This window comes from Antechinus flavipes, chromosome 6 (assembly GCF_016432865.1).
Source record: "Antechinus flavipes isolate AdamAnt ecotype Samford, QLD, Australia chromosome 6, AdamAnt_v2, whole genome shotgun sequence".
NCBI lineage: Eukaryota > Metazoa > Chordata > Mammalia > Dasyuromorphia > Dasyuridae > Antechinus > Antechinus flavipes.
The window spans coordinates 255237527-255248351 of NC_067403.1; the positions used below are offsets into that span (position 1 = coordinate 255237527).

General features: G+C 64.5%; 1 protein-coding gene across 1 annotated transcript in view; it reads right to left on the reverse strand.

Annotated features, from left to right (window-relative positions):
• The window catches only part of NRXN2 (neurexin 2), a 153141-nt gene that overhangs the window by 122339 nt on the left and 19977 nt on the right, over positions 1–10825 (reverse strand). The window contains exons 3-5 of the mRNA XM_051964626.1: positions 10775–10804; positions 8711–8782; positions 4674–4975 (exon numbers count right to left, since the gene is read on the reverse strand). Of these exons, the coding sequence (XP_051820586.1) occupies positions 4674–4975; positions 8711–8782; positions 10775–10804 (404 nt within the window). The remainder of the gene's footprint in view (positions 1–4673; positions 4976–8710; positions 8783–10774; positions 10805–10825) is intronic.

The window sequence follows — 10825 nt, forward strand, 5'->3', positions numbered from 1 at the left end:
GGGACTGGAAGAGGGATTCTGCCACCCTGGGATCCCAGAGGGCGGAAGGGGGCTTCGGGGGCTAGCTGGACCAAGCAGACAAGGTCACTGGGCTTGACCACAGTTACATAAATGCAAGTAGTAAAGCCAGAGTGTGGGCCCAAGCCATGTGACTCCAAAGTCAGCTCACTCTCCGCGGGTGGGATTTCCATCGAAAGAAGCCCGCATTTGGGATGGGAAGACCCAGGAGACATCGAGCTCTGTCCCCTAAGAACCCACGTGGGGCAAGTCCCTCCCTGCTCTCAAGCCCGTCTCCCCATCGATCACGCGAGCTGGCTGTTGTAGGTGATCTTGAAGGCCATTCCCTCTCTGAGTCTCAGCCCCCGTTGGGACCTTTTCCAGCCCTGCCGTTCTGTGCTCCGAAGGGCAGTGACAGCGGTCTGCTCCCAGAGGCGTGGGCGCGGGGACAGAAGGCAATAAGAAGCGTCCGAAGCGTCGGACGCAGATTCGGGCTCAGACCTTCCTTACTCTCGCTCAAGCCCCGGGCCACCTCACAGCCTCTGACATCTCATGAGCGTCAGAGACACGAGAGCCCTCCCAGACTCGTGCCCCCTCCCACGCAGGGCCCATCTCCTGGGATTTTCACCCACCGGGGTCACCAGGCTGGACCGGCCAAAGACTGACCCCGGAAGCAATCCCCTGCCCCTTGGAGCGGTCTCCCGCACCCCACATCTGACCGACTGGCAGACTACTGAGGCGTGTCGGTATGACTCGGCCGTCACTGGCTCCGTTCCATGGAAGGAGGATCCACCAGGTCTTAAACACCTGAGGATGCTGGGATCACGAACATGAATCTCCACGAGGTCGTGGACATCATCTAGCTCAGCCCTTCCTTTGTGCAGAGGAGGAAACCGAGGGCCGGGGAGGGAAAGCTCTTGTGACCTTGGAGCACCACAGAAATATGGGATAATTCCACTGGGGGGACCAACGCTGGAAACGGAGCCCACCTTCCCAAGGCTCCTCCTCCCTATTCCAAGGCAGCCCATCCCGGCGCTAACGGGCTCCGCTTCCCATCTCCATCCTGGACTGGAATCTCCGTGAGGGCAGGAAACGGGCCCGATCTTCCCCAATCTTTGTCTCCCCTTTGCCCTGGGCCCACCCAGATGAACGTAACAAAGGCGGCGGGAGGATTCTCCAAAAGCGCCCTTCAGAGTCAGTCGGGACAGTTCTAGCCTCCGTGTCGCTCCTAAGGTTTACCACGTTCTCCCTTCCTCGGAATCTGGTGATTCCGGGCTTAGGGACGGGCTTTGTGTCGCTCCCAAGTTACGTGTAATATCTGTAATCTACATGGGCAGGACCATGGGCAGCGGGTGGCTCAGTGGACAGAGCGCCGGGCCCGGAAGCAGAAAGACTCGGGTTCCTGGGTCCCCTGCGGCCTCAGACGTTCGCCAGCTGGGAGATCTGGGCGGGTCATTTAAGTCTCTGCTTTGGTTTCCTCATCTGTAAACTACGCCGGAGGAGGGAACAGCGACCCTCTCCAGCCTCTTTGCCAAGAGACCCCCAGACGGGGTCATGGAGAGTGGTTCGTGACTGAAGAACAGAAGCATTTATAGTGTTCAGGATTTACAGAGCATTTTACAAGCATGATCTTCTCTGCCACAAGCCTGTAAAGCAGGTCTATGTTTACCCCCATTTTACAGATGAGAAAATCAGAGGTCTGACTTGAGCTCAGTCCAGATCACTATCCACTGAGCCAGCCAGCAGTCTCAGAGACTAAAATTGAGAGGCGCCCGAGACAGGATTTGAATTCAGATCTTCCTGGCTCCAAACGCAGCGCTCCCTACGGTGCTCCCTGTCCCTGCTTGTCAGTTGACAAGCATCTATTAAGCACCTACTGTGGCGCCGCTGGGCTCGCAAGGCAAAAGCCTGGTCCCTGCCCTCAGGAGGCTCCCATCTCGTGGGGGAGACAGCGTGCAAGGAGCTCGGTGCGGGGGCAGGGGAAGGAGGAGACAGGGCCAGAGGTCCGGGCCCCTTTAAAACCTGGATACTTGTCTCCCCTTAGACCGTTGCCCCCCGAGGGCAGGGACTGGCTCCCATCTCAGCCCCAGATCTCGCCCTTGCACACGGCCTTCATAGAGCAGGCTTTTAATAACCCTGTGCTGGCCTGGGGCTGGCAGCCCTGGCGAGGCTGTCACAGGGCCCCGGAGCTCAGGGGCGGGATCCAAGGAGGGACCCCCTCCTCCAGGGCCCAGCGACTCCCCATTCTCGGCCCCCCGATTGCGTCCGAGCGGCCGCCACGTGATGCTATGAGTGGGGGGCTATTTTGGCGGCCGATCCCTCCCAATCTGGCCTGGCTAGCGTCACCGTGAGCGCTCCGCTCCAGTTAAAATTAGCTCCCTGGCTCAGGGGAAAGCGAGCCCTGGCTGGAGCAGCCGGGCCGGGGCAGGAGCCGCTGGGCGGAGCAGGCCCGGAACAAAAATAGGCCTCCCGGAGCCCGGCCACGGTCAGCGCGGGATGGAGGGAGGGGGCTTCGCGGGCCTGGGCGCGGGGGAGGGGAGGGGGCCCCCGGAGGGCAGAACTCCCGGCCTCCTTCCGACCATCCTGGCAGGGCGGCTCTCCCAAGGTCGTGCTTCCCCCTCCTCCCTCCCGCCGGCCGGCCTTCTGGCCGCTCCTCCAGGAGAAGGAGCCGAGTCTCTGGGTGGCGGTTGCTGCCGCTCTTAGCCCAGGGCCAGCCCTCTCCCATTGGCTGGGCCGAGCGCTGGGGAAGACTTGGAATGGGCCCGACCGAGTGTCCTTGGCCCCCAGCCACCCCCTCCAGCGGGCCGGCAGCTGGTGCCGCTCCCCGCCCGCGTCACTCTCCTCGCCCGGCCCCAGGGGCGCCCGCTCCCATGACCCCGCGCGGGGACGCGGAGCCGGACCCCCCCCTTTCTATTTTGGTTCCTGGCTCCCGTCTCTGCCCTCGAGCTTTCCTGTCTCCCAGTCCCGGGGCGTCCTCCGGGCTCAGCCCAGCTCCTCGGTCCCCAGGAAAGGAAGAAATAGAGGGAGGGACGTCTGGTAAAGGTCAAGGGTCCGGCTTCACCTTGGCCAAGCCGGCCTCGCTTTCCCCGGGGCCTTGGAGGCCGGGAGGCCGGGACCGGTGCCTCTGTGACAGGGCTGGGACTGGTGGCTCTGGGACGGGGCCGGGACCGGTGGCTCTGGGACGCGCACCCGAAGCTCTGCCCTCGGGCCCCGCCTCTGCTCCCGGTCTGTCAGAAGGGCGGCCCCTCCTGGGCCAGGACCTCCCAGGGCCCCTTGCGGTTCTGAGTTCCCTGACTCGTCCCTCCTGTCCCTGCTACCTCTTGGGCCGCTTAGTTACCGAGACTCGGCTCACGCTGACGGGTGGAACAGTCAGGGCCACAGTATGGGGGAGAGAGGCATCGTGGGGGGTAAAGGTCAAGGAGAAACCGAGAAGCGGCCCCTGGGAGGAGCCCCGAGGGGGCTCCGGCCGGGACGGACTCCAGGAGTCTGCGGGCAGGGAGGGAGTCCACGGGCCGAGGGCTCCACCTGCTAACCCGGCGAGGGGACGGGGGCGGCCTGGGGGCGGGGGCAGAAGCTCGGTCCGGGGCAGCCCCGGCTCTGGGAACGGAGAACACTGGCACGGAGGCCACAGAGAAGGGCAGTGGGAGCCACCTCGGCCGGCTGTGCCGGAGGAGGGAAGTGAGCAGCCCCTCCCCAGCCCGGCTCCCCAATGGAGGTGCTACGTCAGCTGGGGAGGGGTCAGGCAGACACAGGAGCCGGGCGGAGCTCCAGTGGCCGGGAAGGGCCTGGTGCTGCCAGGAGGATGCCAGCCTATAAGAGACAGTGGGCCCGGCAGGCGAAGGGGAGACGGAGCTCCAGCTCCAACAAGCAGACGGATGGAGCGGCAGGATCTCAGGGCCTCTGCCCAGGCCAGACCAGGTGGCCAGGGAGCACCACCATGCAAGAGGAGCACTACCGTGCAAGAGGAGCACCACCGTGCAAGAGGAGCACCACCGTGCGGGAGGAGCACCACCGTGCGAAAGGAGCACCACCGTGCGAAAGGAGCACCACCGTGCGAAAGGAGCACCGCCGTGCGAAAGGAGCACTGCCGTGTGGGAGGAGCACTGCCGTGCAAGAGGAGCACCAGCGTGCAAGAGGAGCACCAGCGTGCAAGAGGAGCACTGCCATGTGGGAGGAGCACGGGCTGCGGCCAGACAAGATGTGTTGGGGCAGAAGACGGGGCAGCTGGCAGGGCACAAGAGAAGGGCTGGCGGGAGCCAGGCCCTGATGGGGGGCCACAAGGGGGTGGATGAGAACACCTGAGTGGTTCCATCTTGTCAGGGTTCCTGGGTTGCCCACGTGAGCCTCCCGAGGGCACCTTTCTGGGCATGGGGGTCAGCTCCTGGGGGCGAGGGCTCTGGGGGACCTGCCCTGGCCTAAGCGCCGCCTCATCCCTGCCCGGCCCCCACTGGTCCAGGACTCTCCCTGCCCGCCCTGGCAGCCAGGCCCTGCCCCCCCCCCGGCCTGACTGACCACCCGAGCTGCTCCCGCTGACCGTGCCCCTGCCCGGTCCAGGCCCCGCTCACCTGCTCTTGGCTCCCCCGGCACGGCCGAGCCCCCGCCCGCTTCCCTTCGGCCGCCTCGGGCGGCCCCCGCCCCCTCTCGCCGCCCCCCGGCGCCTCCCCCGGACCCCCTACCTGGCGCAGGTTTCGGGTGACCCGGACGTCGTGCCAGGCGTTGTCGTTGAACTTGCCGTTGACGGGCTCCACCAGGGCCTCGAAGGCGCCGGATCCCAAGTTGATGACGAGCCAGACGGCGCCGGACTTGAGGGACAGGTTGACGTAGTCGGCCGACTTGCCCGTGTGCAGCATGAGGCCGTTGCGCTGCAGGGTGCGGAAGGCCAGCGTGATCTCGTCCGTGCTGCTCTGGATCGGGTTGTGAGACAGGTCGTAGCAGAAGAACTCGTTCCCCTTGAAGGTCGCCACAAACTCCTCCTTCCCTACGGGTGGGGGCCGGGGTCACCGAGGGGGCCGCGTGTCCTCGGCCCCCCGACTGGTCCCGCCCCCGCGCTGTGCCCGGCGGAGCCAGGGGGGCCTTCAAACGCCGCGGCCGTAGAGCTTGGGGGGCGGGGCCTCGCACGTGGCAGGGGGAGAGTCGGGCCGGAGGGGCCAGCAGAGGCTGGAGAGGAGGCTGAGAGTGCGGCCGGGAAGGGCACTGGTGGGCAAAGGGAGCTGGAACCTCCCCGGGCCTGGGGCCAGCTCTCGGGAGGCCAGGCTTGGGGGAAGCAGCTTCCCGCCCCCTACAGGGCCTCCCTGTGCGCACACGGATCCGGAGGGCGCTGGGAGCGATGGAATAGGAGCCGGGAATGTGTGAGCAAGTGTGCATGAGTGTGCAAGGAGGGAGGGTGCCAGGGTGCGAGTGTGCAAGGAGGATGCACAAGGCACTATGCAAGCAGGTGTGAGTGTGCAAGGGGATGTGTGGGCAGGGGGCATGAGTGTGCAAAGGGGAGTGTGCAAGTGCATGAGTGTGCAAAGGAGTGAACCAGGGCAAGGGTGTGCAAGGGAGTGTGCCAGGGTGTGAGTGTGCAAGGAGGGATGTGTGAGTGTGTGACAATGTGTGGGCGAGTGTGCACAAGGAAATGCAAGCAGGTGTGAGTGTGCAAGGGGATTGTGGGCAGGTATTTGTGCACGTGCACAAGAGAATATGTGAGGAGGTGTGTGATGTGCACAAGGGACTATTTGTGCGGTGTATGAGTGTGCACAGGGGCCATGTGAGCAGGAGCGTGTGTGTGCGCGTGCGTGCATGTGTGTGTATGTGAGCGTGTGCGTGCGCACAAAGGAGGCCCCGGCACCTTGGCAGCCTGGGAGCAGCCGGGTCACTTCCCCCCCAGGGAGGGGCCCGTGGGACAGGGCGGATTCGGCCAGGGACGTGGCGGGGGGGCGGGGCCGAGGGGCCGGGAGGCCCACCCCACTCCCGCCACCCACCAACTCCACGCCCTGGGACAAGGGGCTGCCCGCTGCCCCCCCCCAGCCTCTCTGCGCCTCAGTTTGCTCCTCTGTAAAATGGTCCTGGCCCTTGGGGGTGTGGAGAAGCTCAAGGACAAAGTCTGGGCAAGTGGGCATTTTGGAAGCTCGGTCCGTGAGCCAACCGTGGGCCTGCTGGGAACAAGGGAAACCGGCCCCGCCCTGGAGGAGCCGCGTCCACACCCGGCGCAGAAACGCGCTGACAATGACAGCGCTGGCACTTGGAGGGGCCCGAGCCCCGAGTCCCGGCCTCCGACACTTCCTAGCTGGGTGACCCTGGGCACCTCGCCTCGTGTGCCTCAGTTTCCTCATCTGTAAAATGAGCTGGGGGAGGAAGTGCCCGATTTCTCTGCTGGAGATCCCCCCGCCAAGGGGCAGCGTTAGGAGGGCCTGAGGTTTGTGAAGCGTTTTATGTATTTGACCCTCGCCTGAGAGGGTCTGAGGCAGGATTCGAATTCAGGACAGGAAGTCCACAAGCAGAGTACACAGGAAGGCAGAGGAGGGGGGGAGCACCAGCCCGGGGGGGCCCATATTCCCAAGTCCCCCAACGAGCAGGACCCCAGAAGGCGGCGGCCCCGGGCACTTCCTAGGGAGGGGGGAGGTCGCCAGCTGGAAATATGGCAGCCTCAGCTTCCTCCCCTGCGAAATGTAGCCTGGAGGGCCTTGGAGCTCCGGATCCGGGGTCCCTGCCCCCTCCCCCTCCCCGCCCGGGCAGGCTGCCCGTGGCCTCCGTCCTCCCTGCCTCCCGGATGCCAAGGCACCAGCTGCCACCCAGGGCTGGCACAGAGACCCACTGCAGCTGGCAGTGCCAGGGGTGGGGGAGGGGGGCTGTGTCCCCGTCACCCCCAGGGCCGCCTGGAGATCCAGGGCAGGGGGAAGGAGCCGGCCTGGGGGGGGGGGGGCGCAGATTGGGAGAAAGCGGAGGGAAGGAGGGAAGGAAGGGGATTGAGTGAGAGGCCAGAAAGGCAAAGGGGATTGGACAGGAAAGGGGACAGCGGCCTCGAGGAAAGGGCCGTGCATCCCTCGGGGCCTGGCTGTTTCCATAGCAACCGGGGCCTGCCCCCACCGTTGGAAAATGGCAGGAAGCCAGGTGTGAGGGGAGAAAAGGGGCGCCCTGCGATGGGGGGCAGGGAGGATGGAGAAAGTGGGGCACAGGGAGGAGGGCGACAGGGCCCATGGAGCAAGGAGCTCCCAGAGCCCCCCACACCCGGGAAGGAAACAACCTTAGGACCCCCCCAGACCCAGTGCTCATCTCATAGAAAGGGAAACTGAGGCCCAAGGGGACTCGACCTGAGTCACTCTGAAACACCAGAAAAGGCTCGGTGTCCGGCCTTGGGGGCAGGGCGGCCACTGGGAACCCAAAAGAGGAACCCAGAGACGGAAGGGGAACAGGATGTGAATGTGATGGGCAGCCGTGGGGGAGGGGCAGTGGTCAAGGAGAGGGGCTGGGGGAGGGGTGACCTCAGTGGGTGACCGAGGGGGAGGAGAAGGAAGGGTGCCACATTGATGTGACAGCTCGAGGTGCCCGAGGACCATGGTGGCCGGGGATGCCCCCTCCCCCTCCCGCGTAGCCAGCCTTCAAATCTAGGGAGGGGGGGAGACTCCAGCTTCTATCGCCCTCCCTGAGGAGAGGGGGGCCTTACTGCTCTCCCAAATGAGCCTGGACCCAGAAACCAAGGGGATGCTGGGCAGTGACTGCCCCAGGGGATGCTGGGAGTTGTAGTCCTCCCCCAAGAAGATCCTGCTTGGGGGGCAGAGGATTCAAATCCTGGCTCAGTCTCAGGCTGCCAAAAGTCTCCCGACCTTGGTTTCCTTTTCTGAATCAACCTCTATTGATCTAATAGTTTTCATTGGGTCTTTGGAAGCCCCACCCCTCAAACACAGTCGGTGCTTAATGCATGCTGATTGAACAGGCCGGAGGTGATCTTTTACACCATTGATCCCAGATGGAGAAACAGAAGGGACCTCAGGCCAAACAGTCTGATCTTTTCGTTGAACAGAGGAGGAAACTGAGGCTCAAGGAGGGGTCACACTGAGAGCAAGCATCAGAGGCAGCATTGGACCCCAGAAGGGATCACTCCAGAGCAACAGTCAATAAGCACTTATTAAGTGCCTACTATATGTCAAGTCTAAGTTCTGGGAACAAAAAAAGGCCAAATATGGCCCCTGCCCCCAACAAGCTCCCAGGCTAGTGTGAGCTGGGCTCACACTCAGATCTGTCATTCACTTGCTGTGTGTCCCCGCTCTCCCTGGTTAACCTCTCTGAGCTTCCAGCTCCTCAAGGCCCAAGGTCATAAAGCCAGGAAGTGTCTAAGATAGAATTTGAATTCAGGTCTTCTGGACTCCCAGTCTTGTGCTCTGTCCATTATTCCATGAAGAAAACAGAGCCTGTGGCCTCCCTGAGGCCTCCATCTCCCTGTTCCCACAGCTTCCCTTCTGGGCTAGTCCTGGGCCCCGCATACAGCAGGTGGTTAATCAGTACTCCTAGAACCCAAGGCTCCCCACCCCCACTGGAGGCGCTCTCCTCTGCCTCCTTCCCCTGCCTGGCGCACAGTAGGTGCTGCCATTTGTTGGGCTCTCCCAGATTCTCTGACCTGGGGTTTGGAAAGGAGGGGGCGCACGAGCTGGGGTCGGTGGTTCCCAGAAAGCGTGGGAGGAGCCCTTGGCGACCAGGAGGTCCGAGCGCCCCCACGCACAGAGGGGTCACTGACCTTTTGTTGGCTGGTGCACATCACTGGCTCCTCCTCGACCGGCCCCCCCCTCGGAGAACAGTAAGGACCCTACTGGAGAAACAAAATGGGGAGTCAGGCACTGGCGGCTCCCCGGCCACTCCTGCCCCAGGGACCTCCCCCGGGGAGGGGCAGGGCAGGAAGCCCCCTCCGGGGCCAGCCCCAGAGGGCACCTGTGTGGGAGGGACAGGTCCATCGGCCTCGGGGTCTGAGAAAGGGGGCTGGGGGTCCTCGCGCCCGTGGGTGAAGCCGCCGGGCCCTGCCGCTGACTGCGCTGCCCCCGTCTGGGCCCTGGCTCGCGGCAGGCTGCCACCTTGGGCCGTTCCCTGGTCCCTAACTCCCTTCCACTGGCCAGAACCTGCCAGGACCTCCCAGTTCCTGCTTTCCGGGCCCTCTCCCATAGGCCCATGGTTCCTGCCCCGGGGCACAAGGCGGCACAAGGCTGGCACCCGGGCGCACGAGTGGCTAACCCAGGTCCAGAGGCTTCCCTGGGTGGTCTCCACATCACCATCCGAGAGCGGGGGGACGAGGTCCTCCCCGGCCCGAAGGAAGCCTCCCCCTACTCGTCTTAATCGGGGCGTGCTCCCTGGCGCAGGCTCCTCCTCCTGAGGGTCCTCAGTTTGTTGGTCATTTGGCTGCCTGGGCCACAGCAAGCTCGCGGAGGGAGGGGCCGTCTCTCAGACTTCTCAGAGCACCGAGCCTGGCCCATAGTGGGCGCTTCATCAATGGTGCTGACCCCAGCTGAGGGCTCCTGCTCACCCGCCCCCCCCCAAGGCTTCCCCTCCCTCTCCTCTCCCCATCTCAGATCAGCCCCATCAAGGGGGAACGGGGCCTTGGGGAGCTGTCTCTGCCCGGAGGGAGCTCCCACCCCGGGCTCCGGGCCGCTGGCAGGGAACGGCTCCCAGAGGAGCCGAGGGACACCCAGAATCCAGGAGGGGGCAGGAGCCAGGAAACCCCCTACCTGCTCCCCCTTTCCCTCTCACTTCCCCCGGGGCCTAGGCCCCTTGCAGGCTTTAACTCTGAGCAGGTAAGTCAGCCTCCCTCATCCTCTCCCTCTGGCAGTTCCCTCAGGGCTCATTTGCTCCCTTTTCCAGGCTCCAGGGGGCAGTTTGCCCCCCGGGCCTCGGCCAGATGGTCCTGGCCAGGGGGGTCGGACCCCGGACGGCTCCCTGGGGCTCAGACAAGGGGGACCAGCTGAGACCAGCCAAGGAGCCGCATGGGCACCGGAAGTCTGCTCCCAGGCGTCTGGGCCGGGGCCGGGCAGGCCGGGGCTCCCTCGGCCTGCTCCTCCTCCCCCTGAGAAGCAGGGGCCCCGAGCCCACCAATGGCTGGCCCGTACCTAGCTGCTTCCCCGGCTAAGCTTGGTGAGCTCCACGAGCTCGGGGACCCCCCTGTGGGGGACGGGCGCCCCCGCTCAGGTGTCTGGGGAGAGACCCAGCGCTGAGAGCCGGCAGGGACCTTAGGGGTCATCTTGTCCAGCCCCCGCTCCCCCCGCCCCGGGATGCAGAGGAGGCTCCCGGGGGCTGCTTGGTGGAAGGGCCCGGCCCCCACTGAGCGCCCTGCGCGGGGCTGCGGCCCCCGGCCCCCCAGGGGCCGCAGGGGCCGGGCCGGCTCGGCTCCAATACATGCCTTTCTCTCTTCAGTCAGGTTGAGAAACAAAAGAATGAACAGAAAAGGTGGGAGAGGAAAAGAAATCGTCACAAAGGGCAGAGGATGAGGGGTGTGGCGGGGAGAAGAAACCACCGAAAACCCAAAAAGAGAAACGAAGAAATGCCACCGGGGAGGGAGGGACGGGTGATTGGAGACAACGGCAGGAGCTTGAACATCTGCTGATGTCAGAAACCAAGGGGGAGGGGAGGGGGGCAGCGAGGAGGGAGGGGGAGCACAGATGGAGACAAGCCCCCACCCCCAGCCAGCCCCCCAACAAAGAAAGGGACAGACGGACAGACGGACAGACGGATGGGGAGAGGGAAGGGGGAGGGGGCAAAACAAAATCCAGGGGACTTGGGGAGGGGGACAGATCCAAACCAAACCAAAACTTCATACCTTCACTGTTTAACGTCAGGTGAGCCGGACCTTGGAAAAGGGGAAGGAGAG